Source organism: Notamacropus eugenii, chromosome 5 (assembly GCF_028372415.1).
Source record: "Notamacropus eugenii isolate mMacEug1 chromosome 5, mMacEug1.pri_v2, whole genome shotgun sequence".
Taxonomy (NCBI): domain Eukaryota; kingdom Metazoa; phylum Chordata; class Mammalia; order Diprotodontia; family Macropodidae; genus Notamacropus; species Notamacropus eugenii.
This window is the reverse complement of record NC_092876.1, coordinates 62,168,109-62,191,900: the sequence shown is the minus strand read 5'-3', so window position 1 is coordinate 62,191,900 and position 23,792 is coordinate 62,168,109. Positions and strand designations below refer to the sequence as shown.

The following is a 23,792-nucleotide window of genomic DNA, read 5'->3' as shown; positions in this document are numbered from 1 at the left end:
TCACAAAGCAAGGAAACCTAGAGAAGAATGTGGAAATATCTGACCAACACACCTTTTCTTTCACATTTTCAAATGAGGATGGGGATACCACTGAAAAACAGACAAGAAACACATCTGTCTGTGGATAACTGAGAGGTCGTAATCTGTCATAATCTTCCTGTCCTACAAGGAAAAAGGAAAATCATCATGTACTGAAACTAGATCATTTCATAGCATGAAAATTATATACATATATGAATATACACACAAACCAGCTTTCACCACAGCACCTATAAACTTAGTAAGAACATTTTGGCTATATAAAAAGCAATTTGCCTCACAATAAATTAATGGCATTATCACATGGGATTTCTATGGCTGACTTAAAACCATTTCCCTCCCAGCTATACTCTTTAGAATTATTCAATCACATCACTAGAAACTTAATCTTGCAAAGACAGCAGCCTTGGTATTAATGTTTTATCAGTACTCTCTGACTGAAGTGTGAAGTGCTCAACTCATCCAAAACCTCCATTTATTTAAGAAGGCCCCACCTTATCCTCCTCCCTGCTTCAGCTGCCTCTTTTTGCATGTTGTCTTCCCCCATTAAATTATAAGCTTGAGAGCAGAAACTATTTTTCATACTTATATTCCCAGTATTTAACACAGTTCCTGATGCATGATAGGTTTTTAATAAATGTTATTGACTGACTTTCTGGCTAATAACAATAATACAATTATTTTAGACTATTACATACTAACACTTAAAAATGACTCAAACCCAGGAAACCAAACTAGTTACAAGTAGTTGAAGGACAAATCAAAACTTTAATAAAAGCCACATTAATAAACCTCCACACTAGGACTTAAGAGGAGACAGTGACTAGTGTTAAGAATATCAACACAGATATTTGCAAGAATTCTCTTGGTTGAAAACTGTCTTTTCATCCTTGTCTGAGTACAGCTTATCAAGACTTAGCAGAGAAATGGAAGTAACCTCAGGGCAACATCAGGTCACCTCTATATAAAATGAAAGAAGCCACTGCTATTACAAATTTAAGAACACCATTAGAGTTGATATTTTTATAGCACTTTACATAAAATGAAAATCTTCAGCTCTGAAGTAGATATTATCCTCATTTTAAAGGTGAGGGAAAAAAAACCAGATTCAGAGAAATTTAAGTGACTTGCTCAAAGTCAGAGCTGGTTGGTAGAGCTTGTATCCAAACCCAAACCTGATCCTCAAGTCTACCACTTTTATCATAATGGAACAGCCATTTTATTCTACTTGTGCAGTATTCAGCCTCACAATTAGGATTGTATTTCGAGGACTTTGATATAAAGAATTATCCTCCAACAAATCATGGAATCAGACTTACGATAGGCATATTATAAGCAAATCTCAATCCTTCGTTAAAAATTTATATTTGCAGTATATGTATGTATATGCAGTAGGGTTTATAAAGCACTTTCTCTACAACTACCCTGTGACGCAAGAAATAAAAATATAGACGAGGAAACAAGATGAGAGATTAAATACTGACCAGCTAGCAAATCACAGAGCTAGGGTTCAAACACAAATTTCAAATACAAAATTAAGCATTTTTTCTAGTATTGATCAGTTTCCTTCCAAGAAAAATTAGGCTGGTAAAGCACTGGAAACAGTCAAACACTGATAGGGATAGGATACAAGTGTTCAGAAAAGAAAATATTCACATGGATTTGAAAGCAATATTGATATCTGTTCTGTTTGAACCTGTTATTTTACTGGCAAATGGAATTACAGGTGAGCAAAGTTCCCATGTTCCAGTGCAAAGACCAATATATACTCTGCAAATTACTTTTAGAGTTTTAAGGGAAAATGAGAGGCTAAGTACTCCTGACTCACACAGTATGTGTCAACAGTAGGACAAGACTTGTACCCCATTTTTTCTAATTCCAAGGATAGCCAGCTACACCATACTGTCTCTACATTTTAAAAAGAAGACAATATTTCAGATTTCTTTGGATTCAAAAAAGAGACAGCAATGTGCAAAGAAAGGAGAGCTAGAGTCAATCGTCAAAGAATGCAAGTCTAAATCCCAGCTGGCCAAATTACTTCTCTAGGCCTCTGTTGCAGTTTGTTTACTTATCTGGAAGACTGAGATAACAGCTATAATGATTCACAAGTCTGTGAGGCTAACATGAAATCATGTATGTAAAGAACTATGTGACCCTAAAAGCACTCTGTGTGTGTGTGTGTGCATGTGTATAAAAACTAAAGGAAAAAAGAGGATGTTAGCCTACAAGTCCACTCACCTATAAGTCTTTGATATTAGACGACTCCCCAGAAAATGCCAATTAAATAGATTTCCTTAGAAGCAAAATGGGTAGAAGGGGAGATTAAGTTTTAACATTCAGAATGCACAGATTTGGTTTGGTGACTTTTTTAGGTTAAAGAAAAGGAAGAATAAAGGATGTTACTTCTTTTGTTTGCGGCTGTTCAGTCATTTCAGTCATGTCCAACTCTGCATGACCCCATTGGGGGTTTTCTTCGCAGAGATATTGGACTGCTTTGCCATTTCCTTCTCCAGCTCATTTTACAGTTGAGGAAATGGAGACAAACAGGGTAGAGAAATTTGCCCAGGGTCACTCACCTAGCAATGTGTCTGAGGCCACATTTGAACTCTTCCTGACTCAAGGCTTAGTGCTCCATCCACTGTGCTACCGAGCTGTCCCAAAGGATGCTACTACTGAAATTCTACTTTTGTTATGTGATCTATCTGAACACTTTCCTTCTCCTTTGAAACCCTTGGCACACTCAGGAAAAGGAACTATTTCAATATTTAAAAGTATGGACATACTTTTCACTGATACAGATCCTAACTCTTCAGATTTTCTTTATAAGCCACTATGATTCTCTACTAGATAGTCAAAAAACACAAACCAAAGTTCTCAATAACAATAGCAAGCTATTACCACATGACAAAATTCTCCAAAATAGTAAGAGAATGAACATCAAAACAACTCTAAGATTTTACCTCACACCCACCCTGAAAATTGGGAAAACTGACAAAAGATGAGAAGGGTTGATATTGGAAGGATATTAGGCATACTAGGGCTGGTGGAGCTGGGAATCAACATAATGCTTTAAAAACAACTAAGAATTATGCAAAGCGAGTGACTAAAATACGGATAACCTTTGCCCCAGAGAGTCTGCTACTAGGTGTATGCCCAAAGGATGCCACTGATAAGAATAAAATCTGCAAATACTGCAAAATATTTACTGTGGTACTTTTTGTGATAGCCAACAAATGGAAACGAAGTAGAAGTCCACTGATTGAGAAAAGGCTACCACTGTGGTATATGCTGAATATTACTGGACTATAAGAACCAATAAATGTGACTGAATACAAACAAGTATAGAAAGATCTACACATACTAATGTAGAGGGAAGCAAGCATCACACTACAATAATGTAAATGGAAATGAGTAAAAAAAAATTCATAAAGAATAAGCATAGCCTTAAAGAAGAGACATGAGAGGATAATCCCCCCCAATCTCTGGCAGAGATACAGTACACATTGCATACACTTTCAGTGCAGTTATACTGATTTCTTTTTCCCTCTTCCTTGTTAAAAATATATATGCTTTTTCTTTATATGGGTCGGCTCTCTGAGAGGAGCACGAGAAATGAGAATAATACTGAGGGAAATTATGGTGATATGTAAAAGCAGAAGACATCAAAAAACCCATTTTTTAAGAAAGATGCTACGGCTAATCTTCTTGCATTGAGCCTCTCTTCAGAAAATAGGAATGCACCAATCCACTGTTATACTCAAAGCCCTTCCAGTTAAATAACCTTCTAAGGACTTGAGATGACAAATCCAGATAAACAATATAATCTGCAGTTCATTGCAGTTGTGTGTCCCTTTAACTGCACAGACCACAATTCATCCATGCTAGTCTATCATGTATACTTCTCAAAAACTCACTGCTTGGGAGGGAGGGGAGGATGGTGATGGGCTCACGGTTAGAGCAAGGGCAACCTTGGCTTTCTTGTGACATCTCAGGGAGGCCAAAAGGGCATGAACTATCCACCTCTTGCCCTTGTGACCAGCCCACCTTTGTTTTTCAATTATGCTTCTCTGTTAACATCTCTTACACTTCGGTACCATTCTATTAATTTTTTTATATGCTACAGTCTGCTCTACCTACCATCCACTCTAGGCGATTCTCTTTTTTTAACTTATCAAACTATAACTACAATGGTTGTATGATCGGCAGCCATAAAACACCAGTAGAATGTTGGTATTAATACAATAAGCATTCAATTCTGAGTGAGGTTTGAGAGTATTAAGGGAGTTACGCAATTTCTTAAAGGCAATGCAATTTGTTATACAACAGAACTGAATATTGTATGTGTATGTGTGTGTGTGTGTGTGTGTATACACATATATATATACTGATGGGTGAGCTCTATAGGCTATTCCACCAACTCCATGTCATTACTTGGAAAATACCTGCAGTAAAATGTTTAAAAAAGGCACCATGCAAACAAATCTTTAGCAAAATCAAGGTGGCCAAAGACAACAAAGCCAAATTCTATTTATTTCCATCAGTTTCTTGACCCATCTCTGACCCTAATAAACCAAAGTGTTATTACAATGCTTTATTGCCACAGTAAAATGTCCCCAGGCCCTGAAAGACTAAATAATCTCAGAAAGGGCCAGTTTGTTCTTGTCTAAGCTAGAAGTAAGAGCAGCCTAAGTTTAGACAAGTTCAGAGGGTTTAGCCACCTAGTGGGACTGTAAACATGAATGGGAATGAACCCCTTCTCACAATAAGATTTGAGGATTTGGTGTATGATGCAGGTGTGTGGTATACTTTCTGGTATAGTGCAAATGTACATGCGTATAAAAATCATAATTTAAGTGTGTGAATGTGTACATATATGAAATAATCATAATTTAAGGAAATGCTACATGTTAGCTCGAATTTATTGAAAATTTAAAACGTTAATTATTTTCCCATCCAAGTTCATGAACCCTTAAGTCTATCCACAATCCCTAAGAGGTCCATGGACACCAGTTCAAAATGCCCTAACAATAGGGGGACCATTGACACAGATGAAATCATAGATATTTTAAGTAATTTACTAAACCAAACAATTCAAGGGTCGTCAGTAGGGGACCAAGTCAGGTTTCTGGTTCCTTTGATATTCTTAGTGATCTTTTCCAGTCTCCATCCCTCCTAGATTTCACTGTGCGAAGATTTCACCAACTGTTCTCCCATCTGTACCTACTCCATCCAGGAAAGGCTCTATTTCCCTAGATCAACATCCCCATCTACATTACAGGATTTATGTGAAGAAAAGTGCTTATACACAAGAGCAAAATACTACAGAAAAATTAGTGGTTATTCTCATGTTCTATGATTTTGACTGTCAGAACTCAAACATACTAATCTGATCCAAAGCAAATATGAAACATTAGTAATATGTACATCTATAGAGTAAAACAAGTTCTCACCTGCAGTATCAAACAGTCCAAGAGTATATGGTTCTCCACCAATCATAACCGTGACTGCATAGTTGTCAAATACCTTAGAAAAACACACAAAAAATTAAGGGAAGAGGAGCCTATAGACCCCAAAACGTACTTCTTTCCTGATTCTTATCCCATTGCCTGTCATTTTTCTTCAGCCATAACTACCAACTAAAATTCTACTTTCTTCAAATTTTATGAAATAAATAAGCAGGAGAGATTTTAAAGTACTCATATTCAAAAGGTAGCAATCAGTAATAAAAAATGGAAAATACTCAAGACTCCTACTCAAGAGTAGAAACCTTCAGGTTTCTATGGCAGAAAACAGTCTTGGTTATACTTACTTGTTTTATTTAAATGTCCATTCACTTTCTAAAAGATTGTTTATTATATATTTCCTTTCAATTAAAAAAGAATTTTCTATTATAGTGGCCATCTTTCAGCATTTCAGGGTATAACTGACCCCAAAAATGGTCCACTTGTGTGAAAAAAAAAATTGTAACAAGCTGAATAAACAAAAATTTTAAATGTACTCTGAGAAATCATATCCCTAAGTCTGTAGGAGAAAAAAAATAACTTCGCAAGGAGTTAGCAAGTAAAAACAAATGCTGCAGAATCCTGTAAGATAAAGATAAATCATGTTATCATTATTGCTATTATATATTCTCACTCCTGGATCTTTTCTGTGAACTTGGAGGCAGGAGCTGTCCTTTTGACTTGTATTTGTATCCTCAGAGCTTAGCACAACTTTTGGGACTAAGTGCTTAATAAATGCTTGCTGACTGAATAAGATTGTGAACTCCTTTCAAACAGAAGGGACTGGTTTCATTTTGCTTTGTAACCAGTACACTGTCTTGGCAAAGAGGGCCTTGAAACTCTTCCTTGGTCAATGAATGGAAACTCACTGCCAGGGCCCCTGTGAATAAAATACTACTAAGTTTCCCCCTTTTTTGTAACAGTCACTGCCTGATAACATAAAACAATCCCATCTTCAACTACCTTCCCTGCTTTGGACATCATAATGTTATCCAATGAGTGAAGCCACACATACAAGGTTCTAGCAGTATCAAACAATGTGAGGGTGGACAATCACATCTACCTATACAATGGATTCCCATCAGTAGTCATTTATTAAGAGGCCTAGGGTGCAAGATGTTGAGGATACAAAGACAAAAACAACAACCATAGCACAAAAATAGCTATATTATAAACAATTATTACTATCCTCTCACTAAGAATCCATAGCAGTTTGGGAAATGTTCTGGAATTCAGCATAGGCTATCAAAAGAAAGAGAAGTGACAGGCAAATTACTAGAGGAACTGACTTACAAATTCCTGGAAGGAAGGCCTTGCCCTCCAGTTTGTTAACCTTTTGCTTAATATCTTTATTAATGTCTCACCCTTTCACCCTATTTTCATCTTTCTGGGAATTCTCCTTTTATGAACCATTCTTCATCTTACCACATTTTGTTTCATACTGAATGTAATCCCCAAGATCATCTGCTTTTAGATAAACTAAATTAGAGTGTAACCTCTCCCCTAGAATAGTAGTTTCTCACCATCAATTATAGCCTGCTCAAACTTCAAGATGTCACCCAAACCAAACCTCAAATTCAGTACCCAAAAGGGATCCCCATTCTAGTAGTTGGGTTTCTCAAATACCTATTCCAGAATCTCCCTCCTACCCCATCCTTACCCCCCAAAACCTATTTACTACTCCTTTAAAGTTTGGAGTTCCCCTTTGGTTCAATGTGTGAAAACTTTGTCACACCCACAGATACCCACACAGACACACACCCCTAACATGACCCTTGAGAAGTGGAAGTTGTGAAGGCCCCCAGTAGAAATGGAGGTCTTTAAAACCCCAAAAGAAAACAGCTCTAAGCTTACTGTATTTCGAGGAGAAAGAGCAAAGTCAAGCTCCACCATGACTGCCTGCAGTAGTGCCCCTTCCAATCATTCACTGACGTAAATGTCAAACCCAAATAGACCACCCGTCCCTAAATATCACACACCAACCATTAAAATATTATTTCTGAAAATGTCTCCTGAGACCCCTAACAACTCCATCTCCCTCACCTACTATTCTACCAAATTTTAAAGAAGTAAAACTATCCTTGAGATGTCAAATAGTCTCTAAAGGCAGTGGATGAAAGCAACTGCATGAAAAATTCAAATATCCATAAAAATTAATGGTTTATAAGATGAATTTAGTAAACATTTCATTGATAAAGGCATTAACACTTACCGTTGGTACATATTCGGATGGAAATTTATTTGTTGTATATGAAATCAGAAGACATGTCTTACCAACGGCACCATCACCCACAACAACGCACTTAATAGTCTGCATTGCTGAAGCCTTTTTGTATCCACTTTCAGTATTTCAAATCAATGTAATCTATGGAAAGAGTAAAAAAATATATTACTACTTTTTCGTCTAAGTATATTGATCAACAACAGGCTAGCTTATTGTTCTTTTAAAGCCATTTACCCCATATCCCCTGAGAATTAAATGGAAGATAGTACCACTACCACTAGCTAAGATAAAGATTTGCTCAAAATACAGCCATCAGAACCATCCTCTCTCCCCACATAAAGTAGCTAGAAGGACCCTTATGAGAACTTCTACTCTAGCTACCTCATGTTTGCTTTTTAAGAACTTGCCCAAAACTGGTGTCAACACACACAAGACAAGCATTTCCCTCCCAGGGTACAAACAAAACCTATGTAAACTTTTTCTCCCTTGCACACTCATCACTTCCTATATGTTGTCATTTGCACTATATTGAAACTACCTTTCCATTTTACCATACAGTTTCTAGTAAAGACATTTAAAACAACTCTCCCTTAGTGCTGACAAATTTAGAAAACAAAGCTAGGTTAATCCCTAAAGAATTCTCTATTGCCCAAGTCCTAACCTCTGCCCTTTTCTCCTGGGTCCCACAGTGTAACCCCAGAACTCTATCCCTCTACTTATGTTTCAGTGATGATGCCATTTCATTTTAGACTGGTCTTCTAACATTCAATATGGGTATGCCATTCATCATACCCTATAACTTATTTCCCAACATATTGAAAAGAATGATAAAATTCAGGAAGTTTACAAAAACTCACTCTAACAGAATTTCCTCCAAAATCTGTAAAAATGTACTTTTTAATCACAATAATCACTGCATGTTAAAACTGGCATTTTATAGGAGGAAACAGAGGTTCCAAGAGTTCATGAATTAACTTGTCCCAGTGCCTGGGTTCCTGCTTCCAGGCTAGTGCTCACGGAAAGCAGGATGATTTGAACACCAGAACAACACTCAACTATGTCTACCACTAAAAACCTGCCGCTCAAGCCATTTATCTTCCTCTCTACTCAAAAATGGAAAAAAAGACATTTCCCTGTCAATATCACAGGGTTGAGATTCAAATGAGGTAATGTATTTGAAAGGAGAAAGCAACATAAAATTCTTATTGGCTCCATTGAAGGAAACCAATACACTGAATATATCAGCCAGTTAACTCTCTATACAAAGTGGTCTACTCTACATCAAACCACCCACTTCATGCCCTGGTCTCAAGTCTTCAATTTATTTTCCATGGCTAAAAGTGTTCATCATTCTGTCCTTCAACTCAAATGCCAAATCCACCAGAAAAGCCTTCTATGATGCCCCATTACTCTAAATGCTTTTTTCTTCTTTGTTAACCATATGAAGAACTCTGGACCCAGAAAGTTAGTGACTTGCCATAGTTAGAGTCAGAATTCAAATCCAAGGTGGCTCACTCTAAATCCAATAGCCTTCCCTACCCCCACCCCCACCCCCACTGTATACAGTGTAGAATAAATGTTATATACAATCTCAACTCCTGAAGACAGGATTTTTCCCCCCAACCTTTTCATCCCCAGGTAACAGTATTTTATATTACAGACACTCAGTAAGTGCTGAATATCAAACCAAAATAGAATAAAAGCCTTTCTGATACAGTACACAACAAATTGGAGTTCATACAATCCACTAAAGGGGTAGTATATCAATTCTTTAACTTCTTGAGGTGAAGGGAGGTGGAGTGTGAGAGGAGGAGGAAGGGGAAAAGGGAAAGAAAGAGACACACACCCAGACCCAGGATACTATCAGGATATTGCCTCAACTCAGCTACTGGGGGAAACACTAGATTTTGAGTGAGATGATCCTCAGGCTAATGTTTGCCAAAAAGGAGAGACTGATGACCCAAATAGAAAAGGGTTTTGCCCAACCTGGCACCCAGTTTATACCAGGCTTACTAAGTTAGAGTGTTATACTCATACACTACAGGGTTAGTAACATGGCCCATGGGTCAATCTCATCAGGCATTTATTTAATTTCCTACCTCTGATGTCACAGGCAAGGAGCTCCAAAGAAGCAGGGCAAATTTACTGCAAGAAAGAAAGTCCCAGAAAATTAGACAGAAATTTTTGAAAGCCCATAATTGTATTTTGGATTCTCTAATCAAGGAACAAAAAACAAACCAAATAAGGAAGTTATGAAACGTCAAGTTACAACAACAATTTTATTATTCTGATGGGACCCAAAAACTCCACCAGGAGTCTAGTTGTCTGTGGAACTATTTGGTAGAGAAAGAGTGAACATATCTTCCTAACTAATTCAAACTAAGGCCAACAATTAGCCATGTAAGAGAAGTGTGAAGAGGTCAATCTACCATTACTTCCTCTCTAGCCTTGGTGGGTCTTGTTTATTTTAAAATTTAGGTTCTTTTGTCTCTTCTTTCCACTAACCTATTAATCTTTTATCAACTGCTTATTGATAATAAAATGTATGCTAATTGTCTCATGGGACAAGTCTCCATTCAAAGATTGTGAATCATAAAATTAAAGACTTTGGAGACCACTAAGTCCAACAATCTTCATTTTACAGATGTGAAAACTGAGGCAAAAAAGACTTCGCAAGAAAAGCAACAGAATTATGAAATGAACTAATATCATCTGACAAAATCCAGCATTCTTTCAGTATCTGACCATCCCCCTACCTTCACACATTCTAAACTCTTAACATTTTGCCCTCAGTAGCAACCTACCCCAGTGATTGATCAAAGGTCAGTCATAATCCTTCTAATCTCTCAACATTCTTCCAAGGTAATCTCATCCCAAGAGTTTATTTATCTAAGCAGCAGCCTCCCAAATGCATATATTTAAATCTAATCTCACCATCCTCCACCCCAAATTCCTGGATTCTGGTGATACAACCGAACTCAATCAAAACCTCCGAGTCTACCCCGTTCACTCTCCATCATCCCCCAAATTCTACTGGTTGCTGCCAGTTACTATTAGATTCTACCTTCACAGCATCTTTCCCATCCATCCCCCTTTCAATTCATACTGTTCATGCTTCAAGCAGTTTTATCTCCAGTTATTCCTCCATCCTTCCTGTGATCTCATCACTGGACTACAAATCTACAGACTTCCTAAATCCTCTTCAAGAGAATCTGGTCAAAAAAACTTCATCTCTGGTGATGAATTTAACTAGTTCAAAATGATCTACCAGAATTTACCTTCTGATAGAAAAGCTTTGAAAAACACAAGGTCACCTCCACACTATAATAAGGAACCAGCAAAAATTTTTGTATGGAAATATTTCCCACAGCTATCAAAATAATCTGGTTTTACCATGGCACTCCCTTGCTCAAAAACACTGACCCTTCCTACTGCTTACAATAAAAAATACAAACTCCTAAGCCTGTCATTCAAGGCCATCTAATGCCAGATTCTAACCTACTTTCCAACCTAATTTAACAATAATCACTTCATTTCAATGATAGAGTCAAACTGGAGTCTATGACCTACAATAATCTTCCTTTCCTAGAATATATTCCCTCAATTCTACCTCTCAAAATTCTTATCTTAAGATCCATCACCACTCAGGTGTCAACTCTATCCATCATCCTTAACACAATGCAAAGTATTCTCTTCACCTCAAAAATTCAAGAATAACATTGGTACTAACTTTATCAAAATTCAGGAGCATCCTTCAAAGGATGTAAATTGACATGCAAATGTATGCATTATCAGTCACAATCAAAATAATAGGATGCAGTAAATCAAAATTCATTTTTCAAAACTATAAGCTCCTGGGAAGTTCTGAAATTCTATTGTGGAGTCTATATTACTCCAAGTCCTATTTCCAATCTTCAGAAGAAGGCAATGAAATAGTTGTCATACATCCTGTTTAAATAAGTGCTGAGTACTAGCAAGAAAAGAAAGAAATATAATACACACCTTCTTCCTCATCTTTTGCTTCCTCCAAATTCCTGGTTCTTTTCTGGTTATTTTGATTAACTAGGTTTTTCTAGTTAGAGAATTTCTCCTTTTATTTTCTAGCACAAGTACTTAAAAAAAAAAGAGGCAAAAACAAAGGTTCTTTGATAGATTAGTAAGGATTGTAAAAAAAAAAAAATTCCAAACATACCAGTCCCACTGCTTAAGACCATCTGGGAAAAGCCCACCCTTCAAATGGTATCTGACAGAAGCCTTAAATAGATTCAAGGAGAAAAGAAACTATTTGTTAAAGATCTAATCTGATTTTGAGATGGCAGAAAAAAACAAGTTTAAAAACTGAAAGAGTAAGTAATACTGGAAGGGTACCTGAATATGATAGACACTATTCTTCAAACTATCAAAACCCTGAGTCTAAAACCAATATGATATTCAAATTGGACCTAGGGCTGAAAAGCTGAAGCCCTAATATCATATTTTGCATGAAAGCACCACTTCCCTCATGTGGTAGCACAGCAAAAATAAAGTCATCCATAGCTAATTACTTTTTGTTTTGGGGGGAGGGGAAGGAACCATATTCTGAACTTCATCTGTTAAGATAATTTTAAAGTAAATATCTAATAACTGACTTAAATATACTAATCCTCCCTTTTTGGTAACCCTTGGTTATAGCTCTCTTGAAAGTCTGCATTTGTAAAAAGTAAAATATGCTGGCAAGCTAGCACCACACAGCAGAAGGGAGAGTAGGGTAAAAATACAAGAAGTTTGTCAGGACAACGACTCCCACTTTGTGAACCCTTCAGTTTCCAAAGGTCTTTAAGTTGAGGTCTAAGAATTTGATTTGCTGTTTCTACTTGTAGAATTTAATTTCAATATAAGTGGCTTCCTTTGCAATCGCATGTATGTTATGCAATGAAAAATACTCTTCAGAGAAAGGATGCATAGGCAACAGGAGACAGTGAGTGCCCCAGGGGCCCATCACGCAGGCTCGTGAAGGATAGCAGCCTATCTCCCTCCTCCACACAAAAGGGCTGTAAGGGACTTCATTCCTCATTTGAGAAATGGAGACCCTTGAGGCTTTCACAAAAAAGGTGATACTTTTATTAGGGTAACAGAGGCAATAAAATAGCAGGCCTGGAACCCACCCTAGTATTTTCTACTACATCACAATCCTCTTTGGAAGACATTAATAAAATACTAACAGCAACAGCAGCTCGTGTTTACACTGTGCTTTAAAGTTGGAAAAGCACTTGACAAATGTCTCACTTGCTCCTCACAACAACTCTGGGAGGTAGCTACTATTATCCCCCCATTTTATAAATGGAGAAAACTGAGGCACACAGAGGTTAAGTGACTTGTCCAAGGTCACACAGCTAAGATGAAAAGTCTAAACTAGATTAGCATATGTGGTAACATATCGTGGTACTTATTTCATTAACTTAATAGAAAAACTCACTGACTGCAGAAAGAACCACTCTATGAATCTACAGAGACAGTAGAGTCAGTGTAAACCTAACCTAACAGCAATATTGTAGGAGCTGTATATTCTTCAAGGAAGGAAGGAGGAAAGGAAATTCAAGAATTGGAGGCAAGCTTTACTTCTTATAACACCCCCAACTTTCCTGTTGAAACTCAGTGGGAAGGGAACCCCAGAATGAAATAAGGGAGTGTAGCAACTGCTTTTGCTCCCCAAAATCTCCAACAATTTACTGCACTCTCTGGACCTCAGGTAGAACATAAAACTGGAGGTTACCTGATTAGCCAAAAACTTCCTACCCTTGGAAAAGAGAAATGATCCCTCCTCTTCAAATAGAAGTGGGAGCTTCTTCTAATAAGAATGGAAAATAAACACGACAAACCCAAAAGTTTAGAGAATATAAAATAGCACTGAAACTTTTTGATAGGTGAAGCATATTTTCAAGAACTGAAGTATATCAGGACAGGGAGCAAAGCACAGGAAACTGAGGTCACAGTGCAATTTCAACTGCCTGATTCACTCTTAGTACAGTCATTCCCAAAGACAGGATCTGCTCATTTCATTGGTGTAGGGAACCAGGTGACTCTACACAACTCTTCTACAAGTCCTTAGACACTTGTTAGAGACGCTGAAAGGCCAAGTGATTTGCCCAGAATTGCAGTGACTGTCAAAGGTAGGACTTGTTACCACTAAATTTGTAGTCATAGGGAAATGAGGTAAGATTTCTTTTGTTCCAACCAAGGATAAAGGCCTCAATTAGAATACAAACTAAGACATAATTCTAAGACATTACACCAAAACAAAGTAATAAAATGATTAAAATCAAAGTTTATTTATTAAGTACCTGTTTCCAAAGCACTGGGAACACAAAAATAAAACTGAAAGGTCCTGTCCTTAAAAAGTTTATATTTCTTAAGAAACGACAATGTGAACATTAAACAAAATAAATGCAATGAAACCTGCAAGGAAGAAGTATTCTAAGAGGTAAAGGAGAGAAGGTAGCACATACAGGGGTTGGGGGAACCTGCACTGCAACACTCAAACCTGTGCGTTATTAGGAAGGTGGATTTGGGATGAAGAGATGAAGAGATGAGGAAAAGAAACTAATTTGGAGGCTATGAAATTGCAATAGTGCAGGTCAAGTACAGACATTCTTTGCAGAAAGCTACTCACTAAAAACCTATTAAAGGCTTGAATTAGAGTGGTAGTTTGTGAATGGAGAGAAGAAAGGATGAGTTCTGACTGTTGACTGGACATGTGGATTTGGAGAGAGCAAGGACTCAAGGATGACTCTTTAGTGACTGATGGGTAGTTTCCTACTGAAACAAGAAATCTGGAGAAACGTTTTCTAAATAATGTGTTCTAAAATTTTGGTCAAGTTGAATCTGAGATGCATCCAGTTCCAAAATGTCAATAAAGTAGTTGGTGATGAGCTCAGGAGAGATTGGATATATAGCTCTGAAACTTCTGTGCGCTGAAGTCACCAAGAGATTGTAGAGATTATAAAGGAAGCTCAAGAGAGACTCTTCAGGCATACTCCTAATTAAAGGGGGATTACTATGACCTAGCAAAGGAAACTGAACAGGAATGGTAGAAAAAGACGAAAAGCCAAGAGACAACAGTCGTAATCACAGAAGGGAATAACTAGGTGACAAGAATGGTTAATAGTGCTGCATGATACAAACATCATCAGATTGGGCAATTAAGAAATCATTGGGAACTCTAGATAAAACTCTTTCCACAGGACAGTAGACTGACTGCAAGGGGTTGAGAAAAGAAGTGAGAGATTTAGTCAAAAGAATTACAGACAACTTTTTCTAGGTTGGATGTGAAAAGGAGATGAAACTATTAGACTATAGAAATGGTAGAAAAGTTAAACTAGAGGCAATGTCTATGATGAAAAATGCTATTCATCTCAAGGGAGAGAACAGAAAACTAAGTACAGATTGAAGTCTATTTTTTTACTTTATTTTTCTTTGGGTGTATATATGTTTTCTTTTACAACATGGATAATATGGAAATAATGTTTTGCATGACTTTATATGGGAGGGAGAGAATTTGGGACTCAAAATTTTAAAAAATGAATTTTTACATGTAATTGAAAAATATTTAACAAAATAAATAAAAAATAACTTTTTAAAAAGAACTAGAAGTCTTCCAGTCCAAACCTTTTGCTAAGACCCAGAAAAAAGACTGACCCTTAAGAAGCATTTATTAAGCATGTGCCAGGCACTAAGCTCAGCAGTGCAGGGAAGAGCCCTGAGTCTGGAATCAGGAAAATCTTTGTTCAAATCCAGTCACAGACCCTTACTAGCTGTGTGACTGAGCAAATCACTGATATTGTTCAGTTTCCTAGAATGTAAAAATGGGGATAATAATAGCATCTCTTTCCCAGGAGTTGTCACGAGGATCAAATAAGAAATATATCAAGTATTTAGCCTTATGTCTGGCACACAGGAGGCATTTCAGTTAGTATTCTTGTGAGGAAACCCCACAACATGTACACATAATACGAAATTGATACATTAAGTATAGAGTAACCTGGAGCAGGGGAGGCCATGCAGCTAGGCAATGAGTTGAGCCTTGAAAGAACTATAGGATTTAGATGGAGGACAGGTATGACGCTCACAAGCAGGATGTCCTCAGAAAAACCTGGAAATACTGATGCAAAGTGAAATGAGCAGAACCAGAACACTGTACACACTAACAGCAATATTGTATGATGACAACTGTGAATGACTTAGCTACTCTCAGCAATACAAAGACCCAAGACAATTCTGAAGGACTTAAGATGAAAGATCTGCTGAAGGCTGAATGGAAATTGTAGCATACTTTTTCTTTATTTTTCTTGGGGATTTTTTTGGTCATGTTTCACAGTATGAGACTAATGCATGACTGCACATGTATACCTTTATCAAATTGCTTGCCTTCTCAATGAAGAAGGAAAAGGAGGGAGAGATGGAGAGAATTTGAAACTCTGGAAAAAATGTCATACTTGAACAAGATGTGGCAGCAGGTATGGGGGTAGAGTTAATGGCAGTTTTAAGACTTGAGTTGTCAGAAAAGGTTTCTCATAAAAACATGTTCTTGACTTCTATAGAAAGAGTTCTACCCTTTTCAGAAAGCTACTCCCTACAAATCAGAAATCTCCCTTAGTTTTGTGGAGGTTTATGGCTTGCTAGCCACTTCCTTAACTCCATGTTCCCCACTTGGCTACACATTTTTCCTACACTCAAAATTTCCAGGATGTTCTTCTCTACAGCTGCCCCAAAGTCTTTCATCTCTATTTACTACACTTTTTTCACTCTATATTTGAAGGCCCCCCCCCAAGACCCTCAAAGAACTCTACCATATAGATACTAGGTGTTATGTTTTTGTGTAATTAGAGTTCAAAATGAGAATTATGAGATAGGAGAGTGATAACATGATTTTTAGCTGCACTGAGAGGCATACCTTCCAAGAACATTAAGGTTGCGAGTCCTTCTGTACTCTGTACTGGTTACGTATCTTCAGTTGGGGGGGGGTCAGTTTATTATTATTAGCGGTAGCATTAACAATAATACCATTAGCATTTTAAAGTTCGCAGCGTTTTTATTCATTTGATACTCAAAACAGTGCTGTAAAATAAGCACAATTATCCCCATCTGATGGATGAGAAAAATGAAGTATGAAAATGAAAATTAAATAGATAGAAGTTAAGTGATTTGCCATGAGTCACAAAGCTAGTAAACGTCCGAAACAGGATTTGAATCCAGGTCTTCCTGCCTCCAAGTCCCATGCTCTATTTGTAAGTTAGAAAATATTCTAAGAAGTGTGACCCAAAGGTCACACTTCAACATTTTGTGGTGAAGAGTTGAGTCTGTGTTATATGAGGAGGTTGAGAGAACTAGGGATGATTAGCATAGAAAAGGGAAAAAGGGGAGGGGAGGGGAGGGGAGGGGAAGGGAAGGGAGAGGAAAGACAATAGCTTTCAACAACACACAGAAAAGGGAACAGACTTCTCCTGGGAGCAATAGGTGGAAGTTGCAAAAAAAGGTAAACTGAGGTTCAGCAGCCAAACAGAACTATCTAGAATGGAACTGACTGGCTCAGAAGGTAGTGGGCCCCCCCTCATTTTAAGCCTTCAAGAAGTAGCTTTAAAAAGAAGTTTTAAAGTATGTTACAATAAAGGATTCCCATAGGGGTGGGACAAGAAGACCTCTGAAATCCTTCAATTCTAAAATTCTATGATTGTCATGCAACCCTAACCCAATCCTAAACAGTTTTTAGATCTAGCAACTCATTCTACCTAATTTTTAACACGTGGAATATAAGAACCTATCCTAGAATGGTATCAAGAATTATTCAAAGTGACTAAAATGTCCATATCCTACTAGAGATGGGGAACCTGTGGCCTTGAGGCCACATGTGGCTTTCTAGATCCTCAAGTGCGGTCTTTTGACTAAGTCCAAGTTTTACAGAACAAATCCTTTTATTAAGGGGGTTTGTTGTGTGAAGTTTGGGTTCAAAGGGCCACACTTGAGGACCCAGAGGGCCACATCTGGCCTCAAGGCTGCAGGTTCCCTACCTCTGCACTAGATGTATAGCCAAGGTTTGCAACCAGAGATATGAGAAGACTCATCTTCCTCTCTTTGCAGAGATGAAGGAGGGTGGGGATGTGAAAGGGAACTATGGGTATGGATACAATAAATTACTTTGATTTACTGTTTAGATTTGCTAAACTGTTTTTTTCTTATTATAAAGCATAGCTTTCTGTAAGAAGAAATATAATACAGGTGATGTGGAAATAAAGCATATGAATAAAAAGCATTTTTTTAAAAGAGCCAAGAATTGAATACCAACATTTTTCAGAGGCAAGGTGGTATAGTGGAAAGAGCACTGACTGGTCTTGGAGTCAGAAGATCTCAAATCCAGTCCTAGCACACATCCTGTGTGAGTGACCCTGCAAAGTTATTTAATCTTTCTTGGTTTCTATTTGCTCATCTATAAAGAGGGAATAATAATACTTGTTTCACCTATTTTACAGAATTGTTACGAGGAAGGCATTTCATGAAGCTTAAGGCACGTTTTAAAAAAGGGAAAAAACTCAAGGCTAATTGCATCAAGGTGCAATACTAGCTAAGACTACAACCAGTTATATGTGAAAATTTAAATTTCGGGAGTGACTAACCCTAAGCACTGCTTAGAGGGCAAATTTGAGAGCATCAGACATAATAACTAATTGTATAGTCTTAATGAGTTGAACTGAAAATATCAAATACTTAAAAGAAAAGATTAACGCAAAATCACAAAAGTTTTGCAATGTGCATACCAGCTGTAGCAACCGAGCTGGGGGAAGGGGGGGAAGACTAGGCCTAATATATTAATGCATCCTGTATATACTTTCTGTCAAAAGACTGTCAGTTCAGTAGCAGGCAAGAGCAAACTATATTACCAATTGCGATTTTACTGTTAAGTATGTTAAAAAAAATTTATTTGGCATAAAGCATTCAATATTCTCTCTCCAAGAATCAAGTACCATATGTTCATTAATTCATTTGCAATGTGGCTGAGAATGGGGTCCGGCAACTTATAGTACGAAGTGGCACTGATTCTAGTGGTCACTGACAAAATTATGAAACTGGCAATCCCCACTGTCCTAATACATTACCCTCCCTCTTAGCCTACAGTTGCATGAATTACTTGGGACAAGCAATAATTCAGATATGGTTTTACTTTGTGACAGCCAATAGTCATGGGTGTGCTTCTACTAAACTAAGCTGATTCACACAAAATGTGACCTTGACCAAAGAAGCTGGACTAAGACGGTTTCCTCATCTTTGATAACTGATGTTAGCTGAGTGCTCAAGTGCTGAATTTCGTGTGTGTGTGTGTGTGTGTGTATTTTATTTCTGTGGTTTTTTTAGAATGGATATTACTCTACAAGGAAATGCGTAAAAGCTGACCATGTCACTCACCTCCTCCTCTTCATCATAGCATTTATGAGCATTTAGCACTTTTAAGATTTACAAAGCACTGTGCATATGTTATCTCACAATTAATTCCAGTAGCTCCCTATTACTTTCAAGATCAAGTGGGAAAATCCTATTTGGCTTTTAGAGCCCTTCACAGCCTAGCGGGCCCCCTTCCTCTTGTCCTAATATATTAGGACAGTGGGGATTGCCAGTTTCATAATTTTGTCAGTGACCACTAGAATCAGTGCCACTTCGTACTATAAGTCGCCAGACCCCATTCTCAGACACATTGCAAATGAATTAATGAACATATGGTACTTGATTCTTGGAGAGAGAATAAGACACTATCTACACAGCTCCACGAATTTTTACTCACTATCCCCCATGACCTGGAACTAAACCATCAACTAGCATTAAGCACCTACTATGTGCCAAGCTGTGGAGTGTGAGAACGAAGATCAGGACAGGGAACTTGCAGTCTAATGGAATGCCACATAAGGACATATTGTAAAATTTTTTAAGGTAAAGAAACTTAGGGAGTTTATTGATAAATCAATCAATGTAAATGCTTACTATGTCCTAATTAATTTGTTGAATTCCCTGGGTTTCTTTCATGTAGCTATCAAATAAGTGGGTAACGCTGCAGGCCCCAAACCCAAAGTAATTTTAACATTTACATATGTTAAAGAGAATTCTACTCTCAGCTGTTCCTCTAAGTCCATTACAGACATAAAGCATTTACTCTGTTATGAATGAATGAATGGGAAAATTGTTCCCTTTAAAAAAAAAATTAAAATTAAAAAGTCCTTTCTAAAAAGCCATGATTTCACAAACAATTATTCTATTCTCAATGAAACTGTCAAAAGAAATATTTTCTAGTTTAGCTAGTATACAAAAGAAGAGGCAGTGTAGGGTAATTCAAAGAATTAAGAATCAGAGGGCCTGGGTTCAAATCTTGAAGCTTGAGCACTTACCCCACATAATTAGGATAAGTCAATCTACCTCTCTTGGCCTCCATTTCCTCCTCTGTAAAATAGGAGTTGGCCTAACTGACCTCAAGATTTCTTCTAACTCTATTATCTAAAAAATCTATTATCCACACCAATCCCACTGTCTAAGATGACAGAAAAGTAAAATGACAAATGTCAGAAGGGCTGTGGGAAAACAGGTACACTAATGCACTGCTGGTGGAGTTATGAACTGGTCTAACTTTTCTGGAAAATAAATGAAGAGAATGGTTTCAGAAAGACTATTATGAACTGAAGTGAAGTGAGTAAAACCAAGGCAAAAATCCACACAGGAAGAGCAATATTGTAAAGATAAGCAACTGTGAAAGTCTTAGAAAATCTGATCAATACAATAATCCACCACAACACCAAAGGATTCATGATATAAAAGCTATCCACCTCGAGATAGATAACTGAACTTCATAAGAGCCAAAAGCTTCTCAGGAGTTCTAGAGTATTTCATTTATAGCCAGAATAAAATGTGGAAATCTATTTTGAACCTTATAATTTGCTGTCAGACTATACAGACTAAACAGGAAGTAATCTTAGAAAACTTTTGGCACTTTTTCAAAGCCAGATGCAGGCCTACTGGAGGTGTGTTTTCCCCAATATAAGTATTTCTTCGATAAAACTTTATTTCTGAAATCCACAGGAGGCTGGATTTATAGTGTATTGCCTGCAGATTTCACTAATAAGAAGAGTTTCCACTTTGAAAATTACCAAATTAAATTAATTTTAGAAAAGTTTTATTTTCCTCAGTGAAAAACAGAACATCTTACTTATTTTAATAACTCCAAATAAATTTCAAAGAATTAACCCATTCTTCATTTTCTCATCAATTTTCAAATTACACACTTAGAATTACTTTCGACCTCCAGCTAGTGCAATAACAGCAATCAAATGCCCCAAAAGTCTCCCTCGAGCTGTGTTTCACAATAGGAAAAAGAACTGGGGAAGAAGATGTTGGGTAAGAAGAGGACTACTGAACTAGATAATAATGGCCACACAAGGACCTCTTTGATACTAGTTATCTGACATTCTTCCCCCTAATTCCAGAATGCTAAAAACTGGTATCTCTGTACTACAGGGCTCTTCACCCTTTGTGTCACTGACCACCCCACTCCCGTATCCCTAAGGCAGGTGGCCGATGGACTCCTCATAAGATTTTTTTAAATGTTTAAATACAATATTTATAATTAAAATGGAAACCAATTACATCAAAACATAGTTATCAAAATGATTTTAAATAAGTTCAGGAACTGCAGATTAAGAACCCCTGTTCAAGAGCATAAAACAGATCAAATTACCACAATTGTCCAAAATCCACTGTAGTGTTGCTTAACAAGTCAATAAGTACTAGCAAGTATCACTAAGTACAGAGATTTCTATGGCTGCACAGGATACTTACCTTGAGAAACCACCCAAGAAAAAAGTAGCACCCACTATGACCTTACAGGAAGAAAATAATCCTTAAATCAATAAACAAGTATTAACTGCCCATAGGAAGCCAGGGACCACAAAAACAAGGTAGGATGAGAAAATATGTAAAGCACTTCCAGTCTTCAAAGTGCTGTAAAAACGTGAGCTATTATTATTTCCTTCCCATAAGAACCCATAAATTTGGTAGATTTGAAGAAAAGTCAGCTAAATAGCAAAAATGTTTCTGCCTGAGAAATAAAGCTCTAATCCTTTCATCTTACAAACTGAATCTGGAAAGGAGACATCACCCTCCCACTTGATACTAGGACGGTTGAGTACATATACAGCATATTAGTACTACTGATTAGTAATTGTCCATAATAGCTCCAGTCTTTGAGTTCACTTATTTTTTGCCAATATGGAGGGAGTGGGGTGCTGGGGGGCAGAGAATAAGATTTAATAAAGAGACTTCAGAAATCACCTAGTCAAGTCCTTTCACTTTATAGATGAGAAAACTGAAGCTCAAAATTGTCTCTTATCCAAAGTTATATAGGTAGCAAGTAATAAATCTAGAATCTGATTTCTATGTAATGTAAAATGAAAGGTAACTGAAAAATGACTGGTGTTAAACCCAAAAAGCAGTATTAAAAACTTTTTTTAAAAAATCAATCCTCAAGATCTGGCTTGCAGACCAAAGTTATCCAAAAATCCTTTCCTCCTGTTTTCCTTCTGTTAACATGACTGGAAAGTAGGCTTTCTAGAATTTTTAAATCCTCACTACAGAAGCAAAGTTCAAGAAATCAATCCCTTGACAAATGGATTTGAATGTTAGAATCTAATAAATTGGATTCTGAGAGTAGTGGACAATTTCCAAGCCCTAGAGCAAACCTTCAGGCCTGACTATAGTGACCACACTAACCTTCTACCAGTCATTGGCAAAACAAGCTCTGCCTGACCCACTGAGCAGAAGAGTCCCATCATTCCCATCTACACTTTTCTGTCCTTCTAAATAACCCCTGGGCAGGCCCAAAGATAACTGTACTCTATATTACACAGAAGTAAGCATCTCACCAAAAGTTGGTTGGCTGAACACGTGAGGATAAAAGACAAAAGTTAACAAATGGCTCCGTATTTCTTGAGAAGAGAAAGACTGTCTGATAATGACTTTGGTTTGGAGTTGTTTTGTTTTCATTTTTCCTAAGAACATTTTCTCTTCTGGAAAATTGAGTTTTTGAATCACTAACTTCAAATGATAAATACAAGGTCATATACTGTTCCTCCAAGCATCCCACTGAGGCAGGAAGGATCAATTCCTTTTCTATTACTCATTAACTTCCTCAGGGGGCTGGCCAGCTTATTTCTGAGCCATGAATACATGTTTTCAAGTCCTACCTGACACACTGGTTGTGCGACTCTGGGCAAGTCTGGTGCTTAACCTCTCATGCTTCAGGACAACTGTTCTAGACTATAAATTGCAGAAAAGTTCCTAAAGGATATTGGTAGAAGGATTTTCCTCAACTAAGAGTTCCCTCCACCACTGAAATCACAAATCTATCCCTATCATGCATTTACTGGCCTCTACCCTCCTACAAAATAAATTATATAAATTATCCTCCACAATACAGTTTTCAACATGAAAAGTAAGATGGATTCATACTTGCCTTGGAAGGAACTGTTAGGGACCAATAAACAGCCTTGTTTTTATTTAGTAAAACAAATCATTATATAGTGTGGTAAGATCTGCAAAGTACTTTACAGATAATGTCTCATTTTGTCCTCCCAACAGCCCTGAGAGGTAGAAATGGCAGAAACTGAAGTTAAGAAAGTTGTCCAGGATCAGACAGATAGACAGTAAAATGGTAGAATTCAAACTTAGGTCTTTTCAATTCCAAATCTTGCACTCTCTATCCACTGAACCACTGAAACTTCGGTCCAGAAAAGGTGAAGTCAACTGACCCAAGATCACAAAGTTCTGATAAGTATCTAAGGTTTTTTCTATAACCAAATCAACTGAGAAAATGACAAAGTGTTTTATAAACCTTAAAGTGCTACATAAAGATTGTATGGTTCTAATACTATATATAGCGCATTTCAACTTTAGATACCAAGGCCATTCTCAAAAAGGATTCACTATCTCTATAGTTAGAAGGTCTTTGAATGATGATTTATAGG

General features: G+C 37.2%; 1 protein-coding gene across 4 annotated transcripts in view; it reads right to left on the bottom strand.

The window, feature by feature from the left end:
* The window catches only part of CDC42 (cell division cycle 42), a 48,365-nt gene that overhangs the window by 7,315 nt on the left and 17,258 nt on the right, over positions 1-23,792 (bottom strand). For 2 of the 4 annotated variants that reach the window (XM_072609221.1, XM_072609223.1), the window contains exons 2-5: positions 9,864-9,909; positions 7,753-7,905; positions 5,490-5,562; positions 53-162 (exon numbers count right to left, since the gene is read on the bottom strand). In XM_072609221.1, the coding sequence (XP_072465322.1) occupies positions 53-162; positions 5,490-5,562; positions 7,753-7,857 (288 nt within the window). In that variant the 5' untranslated portion in view covers positions 7,858-7,905; positions 9,864-9,909. The remainder of the gene's footprint in view (positions 1-52; positions 163-5,489; positions 5,563-7,752; positions 7,906-9,863; positions 9,910-23,792) is intronic. The other 2 variants (XM_072609222.1, XM_072609224.1) reach the window with 1 other exon arrangement.